The sequence below is a fragment of the Bombus impatiens genome, unplaced genomic scaffold, assembly GCF_000188095.3.
Source record: "Bombus impatiens unplaced genomic scaffold, BIMP_2.2 scf_0197, whole genome shotgun sequence".
Classification (NCBI taxonomy): Eukaryota; Metazoa; Arthropoda; class Insecta; order Hymenoptera; family Apidae; genus Bombus; species Bombus impatiens.
Window position 1 is genome coordinate 2490407 of NT_176616.1, and position 16207 is coordinate 2506613.

Here is a 16207-nt window from a genome sequence, read left to right on the forward strand (position 1 = left end):
AGCCGAGACACAGAGTGACGGAATGCGGAGAGAGAACCGGAGGGCACAGAAGTCGGAGTGTTCGCGGAGGCGCCTCGTCTTTTCTACCGTACACGCTTTATCCTCTCTTCTTCCGCGACGTCTGTTCTCGTTTTAGGTCAACTGGTGCGTGTGCAGCCCGCTCGTTTCTATCCGTCTTAATAACCAATCGCTTTGATCGCGTCGCGCTATTCCAACCAGACGCTTTCGCGCGTCTTCTTCGTTCGTTTCACTTAAGAATATTATTGTTTTGGTCCGCGTCCGGATTTATAGGGGGCGATTTTTCGCGCTGCTCGTTTTTCTTTTTTCTTTTCTTTTTTTCTTTTTCCTGTTCTTTTTGTCCGCAGAGTTCGTTATTCCTCGTGGAACAGCTGCCGCTTGGAAATCACATTTAATCGCGTTGAATCGCGTTCTTTCACGAGTGGCTTCTCACAGCGAAGTTTCTCTCTGGTATTTGATTTAATAGGACGATATAAAAGGGGTGTTCCCTCGCTCGCTATCTCTTTTTATTCCTCAGCGGCGGACGACGCGAACGACGTTATTTTGAAAATGTGGAAGATTCCTTGGGCACAAACATGTCAGAGCGCGACGGGGACATGAAAGGCGTAATTTAAGAACCGCCGCGTCGCTTTGAATGGAAACTTAAATCACTTCGTTTCTCTTTCTATCCTTGATCCGTTTTCATCGGAGCTGACGTGCTTCGTTACGGGCTTCATAATTTGTCGCTTTTGTCCGTTGACGGATCATTAAACGGATGAGGCATTCGATTAAATTGTATCTCCTTCGGCTGAATTCATTCCTGGCTTTTATATAACGTACAATACTATTTTGGTAACGCCGCTTTCACGCTCTCGTCCCGGGCTAATTGACGAGCACGATGATTGATATGAAATTACTAACGAGTACACTGTTATTCACACACCATACGTAATACCTACGCCTTGACTATAGAGATTCCTATAAATTTCATTTCTAATACAGGATATGACAAGAGAAATAAGAAAGTCGAAACAGTTAGAAACGTGAGAACGAATGACATAGAAAGTGACTCGAAGCTTTTCTCTCAAGTCTGTCTAAAATTCTCCAACGCTATTCCATTTCATCGACATGGCTACTTTAAATCCTCCGATGCGTCGCTTCCACCTTAAAAAATATAAGTCTGAAGTAACCGGTAAAAATGGTTCTTATAATTTTCGATAAGAGTCGTGTTAGTTACTAAGTATACATCAGACTCAGCAAGAATCACCGTGAATAAATTAGATCCGAGTAGAATCATTTCCGACTTGTCAAGACCGAGTAAAGGTCATCTTAAACTCATACCTAGTAAAGGTCGACCCAGAGTCAGCAGGAATTAACATCCCTAGAAGCTCAAGGGTGCAGACAGGAACTACCCCCTTGCGTATCTCGTGTCCATAGAAGCCAGATTCTAGAGACTTAGCTAAAACCATCTTTAAGTCGAGAAATCTCGTAACTGCGTGGTTTTCAAGTCCCAAGGTCCAAAGATGACATCGTTCCGTGATGCTGTAGTGAGAAAGGGGGAAAATAAGGAAGCGAGAGTTTCGACGCTAGCGAAGTCGTCAGTAAGGCTACTCATCGCTAAAAGGTTCCTGTCTCAGACGCTGAAATAGTACTACAAGTTAGGTCGGAGATTGTACGTAGAGGAGGATAGACGAATACTTGGAGGAAATGTATTTTCGGCGCGTATATATGTGGATATATATGTAGTAACGAACGTAGTACAAAAATAGGAATATTTCAAAAATTTCTTTTTCGAAAATGACAAGATTATCGTAATTTCTGTTAAATTTAGCGAGATCGAGTTGACCTATCGAGTCTGACACGTTTCGAACGATTTCTATGAAAAGTCCGACAGATCTGGGTGAAATTAGATTTGCCGAATCTGACGCAGCTTTTGTTGGATTTAACAAGTCTAATGTAACTTTCGTTGGTTCTGACAAATTTGAGCACATTTCTATCGGATTTCTAACGTGGCTGGAAAGACTTCTAGCAGTCTCGGCGAATTTTCAGCGGTTCCTATAAATTCTTACGAGCCGGGAGTGATATTTTTCCCAACGTTCCATTATATTGGCTATAGTAAGTTCTTAGGGCGTTATATTTTTGAGTTTCGTTAACGAATTCCGAACTTGGCCAGATATTTCGTTTCTTTCGTTCGCGTGCTACGAATTCGATTGAAAATAATATGCAATAAACGACGCATCTGCTATACTTGACACAAGAGTTAACACTAGAACTACCTCACCAGTCAAATTGGCTGGTTTTACAATTTTATTTTAAAATTTCTACTTCACGTTATATCTTTTCCCCGCAATGATGTAATGACTTTCGCGACGATAACTAAAAGAATAATATAATGAATGTTGTTTTGTTTTTTATGTATTCGAACTCAAAATAATTTTGTATTGGTCAAAATGACTGGTATTTGTCAAAGTATAAAAAAGTCTTGCAATCTGTTTATCGAACTCCAATTAACCAGTTTCCTCGTTTTGTACAACTTGCCACACGTTTTTAAAATTTTTACTGCGTATCATTCAATATGATGATATCAGTTATCAGGAAAATTCCGAATCGAACGCTAGATCTCTAGATGCCAATACTAGAAATACCACACCAGTCAAAATGACTCGTTCTACAATTTTAAAAATGTGTCGTCCCTCGTTTATACCAAAAATGGAATTCCTTCTGTAAGAAAGTAACAAATCAATAAATATAAAAATATTCTATTATTACGTATTTTTTAAAGACCAGTCATTTTGACTAGAAGTAGTTTTGTGTTAACTATCGATAGTTCTAGTGTTAATGGTTCTGCTAGACCGCGCGCGCGTTGCTCTTATTCGCATTACACAGAATACAAACTCGATTCGAACAATCTTCGCGTTTCCCGTTCTGTGCACTCGTCCGTACCGGTCTCCTGCTTTGTACATTATCCAAAGAGATAAAAAAAGAAAAGCAAGTCTCGCGTCTCAACGAAACGGTATCACGTCTCGTTGATTTACACATGTATCGGCGTTACGAGGGGTTGTTATCTGAAAATTAAAATCAGAGCTCCATTTCGTTGGATAGCTCTGGTTTCCTAGACTGCAGGAAAATCCCGCGCTATTAAGGAAGTGAATCTGAAAGAAATTGTAGTAGACCGGATAAAGGAAAGGAGGGAGGAGGGCGCAGGAACCGAGGATGGGAGGGACAAAGCGGGAGGCAGGGTAAAAAGAGTTGGAGGGAAGGCAGTTTATGCATGTAAATCGTCCGTCCTGACTCGCTGTTTGTTGTTCTTTGCTTCGCCAGAGCGCGTCGGCGTTTTACGTGCGCCGCTGTATTTTATTGCGAAAGGTAACTATATATGTAGATACGTATACACAAACATACACACATACGTGCGCATATATATGTATATGTATATATGCATATGTATATATGTGTGTGTGTGTATACACGAATCGGGAAAACGTAGTTGCGCGCATACATATACATGCGCCAGGGGTTTCGCTTTTCCATCCGCTTTTGTATCCCTGAATTCCCTTCGGCGGATCGACTGGTGGTGCATGCACTTTTCGCAGATACGGTCGATTCATCGAAAACTCATGTATTTGCGTTATGCGTATTCCAATAAATAATGGATCTGATATACGATGACCGATATCTTTTCCATCGCCCACCTCCAACCTGTTCAATCGTCGCTAACATTGCATTTCAACGTGTGTACCACTGCATTTCAATTGTCACTCTGCAAGGCGTTCATTGATTTATCGTTTCTAGATTTTTCTATCGGTTAGAAACGAGAGCAGTTAGGCGTTGAAAAATAGTTATTGGAAGTAAGTCGTTTGAGAATACGACAGAGACAGCCCTGGAAGTCTCTCGAGTCAGATTGAACAGAAATTAACCTGGAAAGTCGCGAGTCGTTAAGAGGCCATCGCAATGCGACACTTACCCGAGCCACATGCACGAACTGCCGATCTGTTTGATTAACCGGAATTTTATCCCCGTTTTTATTTGCTGAATCAAACGAACGGTCCGTGTAACCTTGCCAATGTCGTCGGCTGACCTAAAAAATTGTACCAGTTTACCCAGGGGAGCGCGCGTTCTTTCTCGTCCCACGACCGATCATTATCGTTCGTGCTCATCTCGCGATGATAAATCACGCGAATGGCCAATAAATGCCAGCCAACCGTACAGGTTAGACAAATAAACCGAGCACGGCCTGTGCGGTTCCCAAACGCATCGGATAAATCTATCGCGTGATTGGTTAATTAACAGATAAACGTCTTACGCACTTGCGACAAATGATTGAACGCAGCGGAAACTACACGCGACGATGAAACGGCCAACTTCCAGATGTCACGTTCACGAATGTTCTTAATTTGAATCACGCGCTTCTTCGTTCAAAGAGTTTGCGAAGATCAAATTTTCAAATTATACACGACATAAGTTACACGAGCGTGTAAGGCGTTTAAACTTCACGTTCGAGAATTTCTAGATTTTTCGGCATACACGTGGAATCATTACGAGCTATTCTAACGTTATTCTGATCGTTGATAAATGATGGGGGATTTAATCCAATAGCCGACTCTAATACTCAGGATGAAAAGACGCGAATCAGTAGCAAAGATCGGAATGTGATTCAGCGGGCGAGGAGAATTACGTTTGGAAATGGCCCAACTTCGATTGCGCTCCTCTCAGCCCCTTTTTTTCATTGCGTCAGTCGGATGACTCAGCACCGGTTGTCGCCTTTCTCGGACGACGAACGTCTTGAAGAAGACTAACGACGCGTTTAGACGCCAGATTAGGAAATAAATGAACAAACACTGACGTCACTGAGGCACGCGGCTACGTCGAATAGTTGTGCAAATATCTACATACGTGTGGATCTAAACATTCCAGTGGTTCGCATATATGTTGGCTCACGGAATACGGTTACATATTCTCAACATTTTTACACGGTACGTAAAAAAATAAAAAACAGGGTCGAGAAGAGCACAGTTTATCTCGACGCACCACGAGATCGTCCGTTCAAACAAGATTTTAAACGCGCGTGAACAGCGTCTCGTCTTCTCCTCGAAGAGCGTCTCGTTCGCTTTTGTTTTGTTCGGTCAGAAAAGAAACATCGACGGACAACGTCCAGCCGTGGTTTCGTTGGATCTGTGGCCGTTACGGACGAACACTCGACGGCGAATCCATGTTCCATCCCCGAGAATAATGGACATTAATGGCAGCCGCGGCTAAACAGTTCTCTCGAGTGTTTGCGCGAACCTTTTCTCCGTGCAGCTCGGTAATCCGAGGGTCAAATAAAATCATTTAGCAGCACAATAAGCAACATACTTTCAGCCACTTCGTCTTGTCGAGAAAAGTACTCGGTTTAAGTGCTGATTACAATCCCTCTACTCGAATGGCCACCAAACTGCCGGATCATCCGACACCATTGTTCCGCTCACCTGCGATGCCAAATACACTCAAAGGCGTTCTCGAGTATTTCAAGAGTGTTGCATTTGCGAAATGTGTTTCGTGGAATCCGCGTGGCAGTTTATAGTCGCACCGGTGCCGATACACGCGTGCCGAGTTTAACGTTAAAAACTATTTATAACGAGACGCGAAGCACGCTGCAGCAGTCAGTTTCTTAATTGACTTTCTACCGTCGCTTTACAGTCTGCTTTGAACTTTACGCTACCCTCGTAATCATTAACTTGAAATATTCACCGTGATATTAAATTATTAATCATCGTCACCGGTTGCCATTTATTATTTTAGTTTGTACCGTGATGTGACATATTCGCGATGCCACGACAGGCTACGTAGAGGCAGAAATAACGGCTCACCCTTTAAGGGAGTATTCTACTGTGAAGCGAGTTTTTTAAGTTTTCTTTTCTCTTGTTAGAAATTGTTTAAGGGAAATTGATCGAAATCGACGCTAATGTAAACCGTGTCCATTCTGCTGAATCGAAATGAATTTGACTATACCGAAACGAGAAGACAAATAGCCAATAATGAAAAAATGGCGACACTTTGAAACTTTAAATCTTGACTCTTTTGTATCCAAGGAAAATACCTTTGATCGTAGGATACGATGTATTTTATTGCATGCAGCCATAAAACAGAATGTAGGAAATATATTCGAAGTATACGCCTGCGACATTAATCGTTTTCTCCACTCGTCGCTTTAATTTACGATACTACACCGTAGCACAAATAAATTATAAGCTGATACTTACATTTAAATTAGAATGGAAGGAATTAAGATTAGATGCAAAATTCTACGGAACGCAGGTGCTGTGCAAAAATGTACAAAATACGCGATACCATGCAACAGACGAAATAAATATTTCGTTAGATTCCAATTTTTCTTCTTTTTTTAATTATCTTAATAAAAACAAATATCCGTGATCTAACGATATACCGCAATCGATATCAGAGTAGCCATCGTCGTTTTGTTAACAGCGTAAAGTAAACGAAAACAGCTGACACCGTATAAATTTGCGATCGTGAAAAATGCGGCTGGTTTCTCGGTGAGCACCTAACCGGGGCACAAGTGTAGCTTCCTGCTCACCATACGGTGGAGTACACACTCACGACTTTGACTTGTATAAAGTCGTTGTTCTAATGCGGCGCCACTCGACGCTCTCCGTCGAGTGCTCGTAGAAAAGAGCTAGACGACGTTCGTCTTGAAGAAGAGGACCCTTTTATGGTTTTGCACCGACTAACCACGAAAACCAACCCCCGTAAGACGTTTTCACTGCAATTCCATCGCGGACCGTGGGGCTTCAACTTCGTCGAGAGGAAATTGAATTACAATTAACACTGGCGGAGTGCTTTACAGCTATCGTTATTTTCGTTCGCCTGAAAACACCATTAACTCGAAACAATTTCCACGAACGAAGCAAAGAAAGGAGAAAAAAAGCAAAAGGATGGAAGACTTTTTGACTGATCGGCACCTTTAATGCATTTAACAATAGAACTACCGACATTTGAGACGTAGCCATCTCTACCAAAGCTAGTCAAAATGATTGGTCTTTAAAAAATACGTAATAGTAGAATATTTTTATATTTATTGGTCTAGTATTATCTTACAAAAGAAACTCCATGTTCTGAGGTCATAAAAACTATATAATAACAACTTTAATAATAACAATAAGTACAATAACGAAGAATATTCAGTACCAAAATCCTTGGTAATAAGAATATTAAAATAAATCTCCATTGGTAAATATAAGAAGTGTAATATGATAATATAATGATAAGCGTAATAAGCGTAATAGGATAAATAAAATACAAATATTACTTAAATTATTAAATACAAAATTTATCATTCGTCACAATCGATTCAAAATCCTTTTTCATTTTAAAAAGCATACTCTAAAAAGATATTATTGCGGTATACTCGAAACGGAAAGATAAGGAAGTTTTACGTTTACCAGATATCGTTTCAATACTAAAATAAAATGATGATCAGCTATACGAAAATGAACGATAGATTATGTTATCGTTACGATATCGTAGACTGCGACAGTATAACGCAAAGCATCCCAACGATCACGTATCATTGTAGAATGGAGTTTAAGTATGAAAAGTAAGCATCGTTAACGCGATACGTATATTCTAACGTGCATTTGTTCTTTCTTCCTCTGTTTCGCAATTGCTTTTACGCGCTTCAGGAAAACTACGCATCCCTTTGTCAGAACATAGGAATTTAATCACATTGACTTTGAACTATACATAGTCGTACACTCTTCGTTGTGACCGTAGTCTGAAACAAGCGTTTCTGCTACTGTACTTGTAATTCGATCGCTCGCAACGAACAACCGCTCGCAATTTGTTACGATACAATTAATTGCTGGAAACTCGATGCACGTTCACCTGCTCTCATTTCTCGTATTTCCACGATGCCACGACAAATTGATATGAAGAAACAAAAACAGAAAAAATGGAATATACTGGAAAGGAAACAAGTGGCATGCAATATCCACGTAATGGAACGTCAATGACAAACCGCGGGTCATTCTGTCGTCTACCGTTCATAGTAGAACTTATGGCGGGCCAATGGAGGATACACGTATCGGTAAGATGGCTGGAAATATTTCACGGTACATCTCTTTAGTCCGACGATCGGTAAAACTCTCCTTTCGTCAGCATTGTTACGGAAAATCAGTGTGCATTTTTCACGAGTCGGCGCACAATAGGAAGGGAACGTCGAAGCATCCGAAGCCGCCTCCCATTGTGATTTTTCCATCCGCGTTTTTCCTTTTGCGGAACTCCATCCATTTGTTCGCGGGATCGAAGTTTGCGGATGTTTCGCAGCCATTCGGACCGAATGCTACAGGTACCATTCTGATAAATGGAACGTCGACCGGCCTCTACATACAACGCTATAAATCTAAACGTCGCGATACACGGTTCTCGAATAAAGCCCACCATAATTCCATGGTATCTTATCCACCGATGTCTGTCGATGCGAGACGATGAACAGTCGGTGGCATACTTTCTCCATTACGTTCACCACGTAACGTTGCATCTTAGACGAGCGGAAAATCCGTGTTGAAATCGCCGGAAAACCATTTCCTTTCCCATCTATCCTGATCGTATTTACGACCATCGCGGTTTGCAATTTTCATCTTGAGCCAAGGACAGAGAGCCTGTTTGGTGGGTAAATATTTGAAAGGAACACGAACGTGCATCGACCGAACCGACGAAATGCCAGGAAGAAAGTCCGTCAGGCGGACAACTGTCTCTTTTCGGACACACGAATTTTCAGCCTCGGAATGGATTGGAATCGTCGAAGCGTGCTGTCGAACAGGACGCGGGGATCACGCGAAGGATCGAACCGCAAACTTGCCCTGATCCGTCCATGTTTTTTGTTCGTTGTTAAATTCCCTCGTCGAAAGGCTGACATGGTAGCGATGAAATACCAACGGTAAAAACGTGAAAAATTGCCATCGATTGCTATGTGAACAATTCCAATATCGCCAGCGTCCTCCTTCGGTAGCCCTATCCTTCTCTTGAAACCGAAGGAAAAAAAGGAACAAATTGAAAAACACGAACACGGGAGAATTATTTCAACTATCTTAACGAATCTTTAGAAAGCTTACTGTATCTGCAGCTATACGTAACATGCATATTTACGTAGATTCTAGATTCTAAAGAGTTGATTATCCGACGAAACGCGGCGATTCTTTTTCGTTGCATCGAGCGAAAGAGGAAGCATAAACGAGCCGCGTTTTTTCACGAGGTCGAAATCGACAACGAGAAATTCTGTACGGCCGTCGTGATTCCAGAAAACACGCGGGCCGCGCCCACGCGTTACAAGCACGCCGGTTCGAAAACGAATCCCCCGCCTCGGGCGTTTTACAGATAATTAACTGACATTAACATTTCGTTCGGACATGGAGCACAGCGTGCTCGTATTTCTCCCATTTCCGACGTGTACGCATATTTCCATGGCGGATAAGCATCGCTTTTCCACCAGTTCCACACAGCCTTTTATTTTTTCTCCCTTTGTCTCCTTTGCCTTTCCCGTTCTGCACCATTTGGTCGGTTTCGATGATACGCCGGATTACCAATGTGCCGCGTGTATCTTCTTTTTTTCTTCTTTTCCTTGCTTTTTTTTCGCTTGCATCTGGCTGACGCGGGAACGTCGAGAGCGTATCGAGGCTCTTCTCGATCCGTAATTAAGGTCAACGCGGCGATCCACCGCGCCAGTAACGACTCCTTTTTCACCAGTCTTTTTACCGTGAAATCTATCCGCGATGCCATCCTCGTCGATGTTATCGCGACATCGATTACGTTTTAACGCCCCGTGCAATAAAATAGCCGCTGCGTGGGCGGTTGTACGTTTAATTGCGGACAATGGAAGGTTCGATAAGCGCGAGACCCGTATTTTATCACGTTTCTTTATGCATTCGATTTCACGAGAAAGGAAATCGATGCTGTTTTTTGCAAGAAAAAGAGACGAACCTTTTCGTATATGTGGATTTAATCCTTCGCATATATGCACGAGATACGAGTATCTCGAGCTGCAGCGTTGTTCGTGCGATACTTTGCATAAGATATCTTTAAGGTGTGTGGTTTTCATTACGACGCGAGATACGTAAATACATCGTCTCGGTGTAAAAGTCAACTCGTGTGAAAGTGGCAATTAAATACCATGGTACTTAAATAAAGCGTCGATTAGAGAATGTACTGTCGCGATAAATGCTATTTCTCTCGCTTTCGTTACTGTTACGAATAACCTAAAATTGAAACTGCGAAAGGGAAAATGTAAATTATCTAGTTTAGCAATGCAAATCCAGCGCATCCGAAGGATAGAAGTTAATCAAGAATTTCCAAAGAGTAAACATTAAAAGGTATACAAAATTTGCAATATCTCAATTGCGCTTTGCGATAGACGAGATACGTATTTCCAATATTGAAATATTGTAATCTTTACGAATCTAGAAACATTTAATTACACAGGAAATTACAAAATTACCCTATATATATATAAACTACCAAATATAAATTTCCATTTGTATGTACATATTTACGTCCCGTATACAGCCAGAATTAACGCCCATGGAAATTTCAGATCTTCAATAAATAGAAATAAAAGTCATTTGACCAGACATTTCGTCTGTGAATGCTAATGACAGCGTTACGCTATTATTCGCCATGCTATTCATACTAAATACAGTGTTACAGTTCAAAAAACAAATTTGTTTTATCTTTTATCTTCTTTTGCACGAAGTGATATTCAATCATAGTATGAAAAACAGACTCTCATGTTTATTCAGTCGAATATCCCGTCCAAAACGTGTTACGAATATCATATCGCGAGATGTTTCGTCTACAGATGCGAAACGTTAAGGGTAATTCGTCTAAGGAACACGATGATGTTTAATTTGAAAAGGGAGGTTGGACAGGTGGCAAACAACCATGTAGCACTTACAATTAGAACGTGTTAGTCAAGATGCAAACACCAGTGTTACAGCTTTTGTATCGCAAAGTGGGCAGGAGGGCAAACAAAGCGAACCGTACAAGGCTTGATTACAATAACCACCCCAATTGAGCGCTAACTGTCCTTGGTACTAATTGTCTAATCTCTGTCGCTCTTCCGCCGCTCAAACATACCATTCTTCGACAGAATTTGGAAACACATAGAGCAATTCCGAAAATAGATAGATCTCGACGATGAAAATGTTTCGAATTTGGTTTTAAACGATTACGTTATTTAAACTTATTCTACGAGAATAATATAATCATTTTCTCAAGCGACAAAATGATAGCGATTCTTATAGCCACGCAAAATATGATTATTCATAACACGAATTAAACTCTCGATTTCCATTAGATCTTCGTAGAAATATGAAACATAATCGTCAGACACGCTCGACTACGATCACTTGAACGTTTGACAGATGATATAAAAAGATAGCAATCTAATCTCTACCTGAATTACCTTACCATCTAACTCCTTTCTCTTCTGCTCTTCGGAAAGCAAACTTGTTTTTTTTTTTTTTCAAAAAACCGGTATCCATAAAACGAAATCAATCAGGAAGAAACGCATCGTGTTCTAAACGAAACACGACACTAAATCTTCCCCGATAAATCCTAAGCCCACGTTCTAGACTACCGACATAGCACGCGAACGCCGGAGCACAACGGGCCGGATCAGCCCGAACGAAAAAAGAAACACGAGAAGAGAAAACGAATCGATATATACCGGTCGTATATCGGGCTTCTATCATTCGCTAAACAGCTTGCGGACCGGTGGGCTTATATCTGATCCCAGAGAGACAAGCAGGCCGACCCAGGCTATTGTTTGATAAAGTCTCAGAGCCGCGGATTATAACTAATGGAACTGCGAGAGGGAGACAAATCGCGGGTGTAGGTTCGCGACGCGCGTGCTGGGTTTATGCGATCGAGAATCCTTAAGCGCCCGGCGCCGCCAATAAAATATGCATGCACGCTCGCGGGATCCGTGTAGGTACCGGTGCTTTACATCCCACGAGACGTTGTACGCGTAGACGTACCGCGTGTATTAATCTGCATAAACTCATTGCTATGCAAACGAAGAGATTCGACGTCGAACTAGGATATCACGGGGAGCCTCCGCGGCTTACACCGTGGCTTAACCGGGCCTCTTACGTTCGTTCGACTCCACGTGTGCACACCCGCCGAACACCTAGTCAAGATAAACGTATAAACAGCAGGTAGCTTGGTCTACAGGTATATACGTAAGTATATAGACATTGTAGGACGATACCGATCGTAAAACGGACCTCCTTCGTCGATGGAATAATAATTGCAAAAGCTTGGCCTAGCCTGACGAGCAGGAAAATCGAGTCAGGTTTCGTAAACGAGATGAAGACAACGGCGCGCATCACCATCTGTTCCCTTGCGAGCATCGATAATCCGCCCTCTCCCCCGCAACAGCGAGATGAAAAGAAAACAGTCGATGAATAATTTCGTTATTGGAACGCGCGACAGGAAACAGGTGACGTGAAATTGATTGGAATGTTTAAAACCACTCTCGAGAGTCACGGTATCGAGATAAGAGTCGAGGGACTCTTTCTCGCTCGTCGTTCCGTCGAACCATGGAACGGAAAAATTTGCATAGCCTCGAATTTTACCAAATGGAAGATATTTCACGAATCGACGTGGTCGAGTAATTTCGATTTTCTTTGGCCGCTTGTGGTCGGTAGAAGAGAATTTCATCGTTTCACCGCGGATGAAGTCTAGAGAAAGTTCATCCGGGCCGCAATAGGCGTAATTGTAGGCGGTTGAAGCACTTTGTTTGATCAGCAATTGAAGCTGCCGTGCCAGTACGTCTCGTAACAAGCCCTGGCCGAGTTGAAAGAATTTTCTAAAAGAGCGCCAGAGAGAAATATTCCAGGGAGATAGACGCTAACGCTGAAAAGTATCAGAACGTTTGCGTACTTTGGCGATATTATGGACAAATTAAATTGCAATGACTTGATTCGAATAAAACTTCGGGTGAGCCATCGAGTAGACGCATCGATTGATTCCATAAATTGGAAAGTACAGGAAACTTATGACGCTACGAACTTTGTTTTTTTTCCAAATTTTCCTTAAAATTGACCATTATTTATGTCATCCTGTTACGATGAATCAACCGCTAAGGCTACACATCTTTTGCTTCTTCGGAATTGAACATTAATCGTGCCTGTGTAATGAAATTGAGAAATTGATAAAAAATGGAGTCGATCAGTATGCCTTTCGAGAGTCTCGTACATTACTGCCCCATCTTTTAACAGGTAATTTTTTTATACCCTTTTAATTCCAAAGGTAGCACGTACCGCTTCTAATTATGTCAATTCACCATTAGCTCGTACACTTTGATCAACTTCAAATACTCTCGCTAAAGATCGACCAAAGCGTCTGGATACTTATGATACGGCAGTGTATGTATAGATATAGAGAGGAGAACGTCGGTTCCGACGTAGCACAAAGTATACGGGGCGTACACGCACTAAACTGTGGATTTTCCGCCTCGTCGGCCGTAAGTTGCCGCATGTATGTTTAATGCGAGCACGCGAGGCCTACGACCGGGCGACTTCTTACTACCGTTCGCCATTACTTATTCACTTCCGGCGCAATTACCGCCGTGTACTCCATCAAAGTCCAGACACGGGAATCGCACCTTTCTTACGAGCGTATCGTCCCCGTCGTCTCCTCGACAGCGCGCGCGTCTTTTCTCTTGCCGCTTATTCGCTTGACGCGTTACGCCGACAATAACGTCGCAATCAGGCATCGTACTGTCGAACTAATAAATCCATAGCCATCTCCCGTTGCGTCGTCCACGGTCGTGAATTAGTTATTCGACCTTTCGCTTTCCCATGCCGCGTCACACCTGCGTACACCGCGTCTCGAGATATCACGTCGCGCGATCAGTTAACGGTAAGTGACACGGGTATACGCAATCGGATCGCTTTGCCTTATCATTCGTATGTACGTTTGCTTCGTACAAGATTGTTGAGAATCGTGGATCTTAATCGGCGAAATAAATGTACAGGAACACTTAGATTACATTTAGAATTGATATCAAAATAGTTTCAGATTTATTTAATATGTGATTTACAAGATATTCGTCGATACATATTTGCACGCGTTTCAGCACTCTTTTTATCTCATCATCTTCTGTACCACACTACTAACGAAACGGTTGCATTTGTCTGTTTTACGAAACGAGTAGCGCACAAAATGACACGTATCTCAATACAGATGTTTCCCAATTTTGTAAAAGTTTAACTTGTGGCTTTCTTTTTAAGTGAGTACTTTTGAGAATAAATTCTGATCTGTCGCGAGGAACGTTTAGCTTAGATTATAGTCACTGAAGAGCAGTATTTCTCGTTCATCTCGAAAATTTTAAATATAACAGACTTCGTATCGCTTTTTAAACAAAATTCTTTGTAAATTCGTTCGTTTCGTGATAATTTAACCATCGTCGTAATCGTAGTGTAAATCGATATTTCAAGTATAAATTTGTTGTAACAACAAACGCAGAACGCTATTTTATGCAAACAAGTGGTAGACTAATTTATATCTCGGGTTTGTAAGCCTCTTGTGAAAGATCATTATTCGTAGATTTTAACTCAACGAGGACTTTATTCCGAAGCAATGGAACAAATTATTTATCCCATTACAAGTTATTCTGAAACACCAAGTATATTTCAATGTCATGCAACGATGTATCAGAGATTCGAGCAAAGGATAATTAGGAAGGTACATCTCTATCGTTTTAACGGCACCCTGTCTGAGCCGGAATAAAAATGGATCGGTTGACATCGACAAAACGGCCGCGGGCAGCCCTTCAGGGCGCTTTTTAAACGCGTTATTTTTCGAGTCTGCTCGTTTTGTTGGTTTTGCTTATGAAACTTTGTTTTACCGACACGACAAACACGATACCCGTTTGTTGTCCCTGCGCTTTGTTTTTAGAAGCTCCGTACGCTTCCACAAATAAGATAAAGCACGCTAATGCTGAGAACGTAATAATTTTACAATTACGACATTACGCTCGAGCGTTGATTTAAGTTTAAATTGTTCGAACGAGCCGTTTCGCTTGCTTTTCCTCGAACAACAAATTAACACGGTAGGAAACGAAAATTTCACGGTAGCTTTGTCCGGTTTGAATTTTTCATTCGACACGAACGGGATAATTTCATGAATTAATCGCAAACGCTGCGCGCAATATCGCCGATATTCTCTTCCGCGGTATTGCCAACTCATCGTACGTTGTTTCAAATTTTATAAATTACGCTTTGAACGTTACGCGAATCAAAGTATGGTAAAATTCCGTGCAACCAAGAGTTCATGTATTTAATTGAAAATCATATAATAAGAGTCCATTGGTTCTCCCAATTACCTATGATTTTTTATTCGTATAACTTCACGTTCGAACAAGCGAATTAAATCAGTAAAAATTGATTGAACCGGTGCTAGCCGGAATTCGCTTCCGATAAATACACAGTTCTACCGTGTATATTCTCGAACGTGGTAATTTTCGAGGAAAAATTTTTCGAAATCAACGCAACAAGTGAAAAGACCGATCAGTCAGTCATCGTTGAAAGTCGAAACTCGTTTGGGTGTCTGAGAACCCATACCCTATTTGTATTTTCATTGAAGATAAAATCGATGATCGGGCCGGGAGACACTCGACTCCCTTACCGTTGTCATCTCCCCTCGAGTACCACCCTAACGAAGTCATCGAACTTGCCAGCGGAAGAGGTACCGCGCGACGAAAGCGTTCGAACGCGAAACGAGAGCGAGGAACAACAAAACACACCCTCGAAATCCCTCACCCCGGGCTATGGTGGTATATCGTTAAAGGTGGCGAGTCTCATAACGGTTTCCATGTTTTTCTCTACTTTTTTGTTCCAGGTTGACGAGGCAGAAATGGCACGGTCGGAGTCACGGTGAGAAAAGGGGGGGGGGGGGGGGGGGGGGGGGGGGGGGGGGGGGGGGCGAAACGGGAGCTATGGTGAAAAGCTTCGGTTTCTTCGCCGGGAGGGCGATACCTGCCGTCCACCTTATGCTTTTTCTCGCTTTGGCCGACACGACGAGCGCCGTAGACCTCTGTAAGTAGACCACTGCAAAGCCACGATCTGTCCCCTTTCCCTCGCCGGAGGTTTATAGTTTTCATCGCGAAACTTCCTCTGTAAGTTATTAACGAGCAAGACGCGGAGCGCCGCGC

The 16207-nt window shown here is 42.1% G+C and overlaps 1 protein-coding gene across 1 annotated transcript in view; it reads left to right on the top strand.

Annotated features, from left to right (window-relative positions):
* Nucleotides 1-15964: 15964 nt before the first annotated feature.
* The window catches only part of LOC100745935 (discoidin domain-containing receptor 2-like), a 92877-nt gene continuing 92634 nt past the window's right edge, over nt 15965-16207 (top strand). The window contains exon 1 of the mRNA XM_012382802.3: nt 15965-16091. Within this exon, the coding sequence (XP_012238225.1) occupies nt 15992-16091 (100 nt within the window). The 5' untranslated portion in view covers nt 15965-15991. The remainder of the gene's footprint in view (nt 16092-16207) is intronic.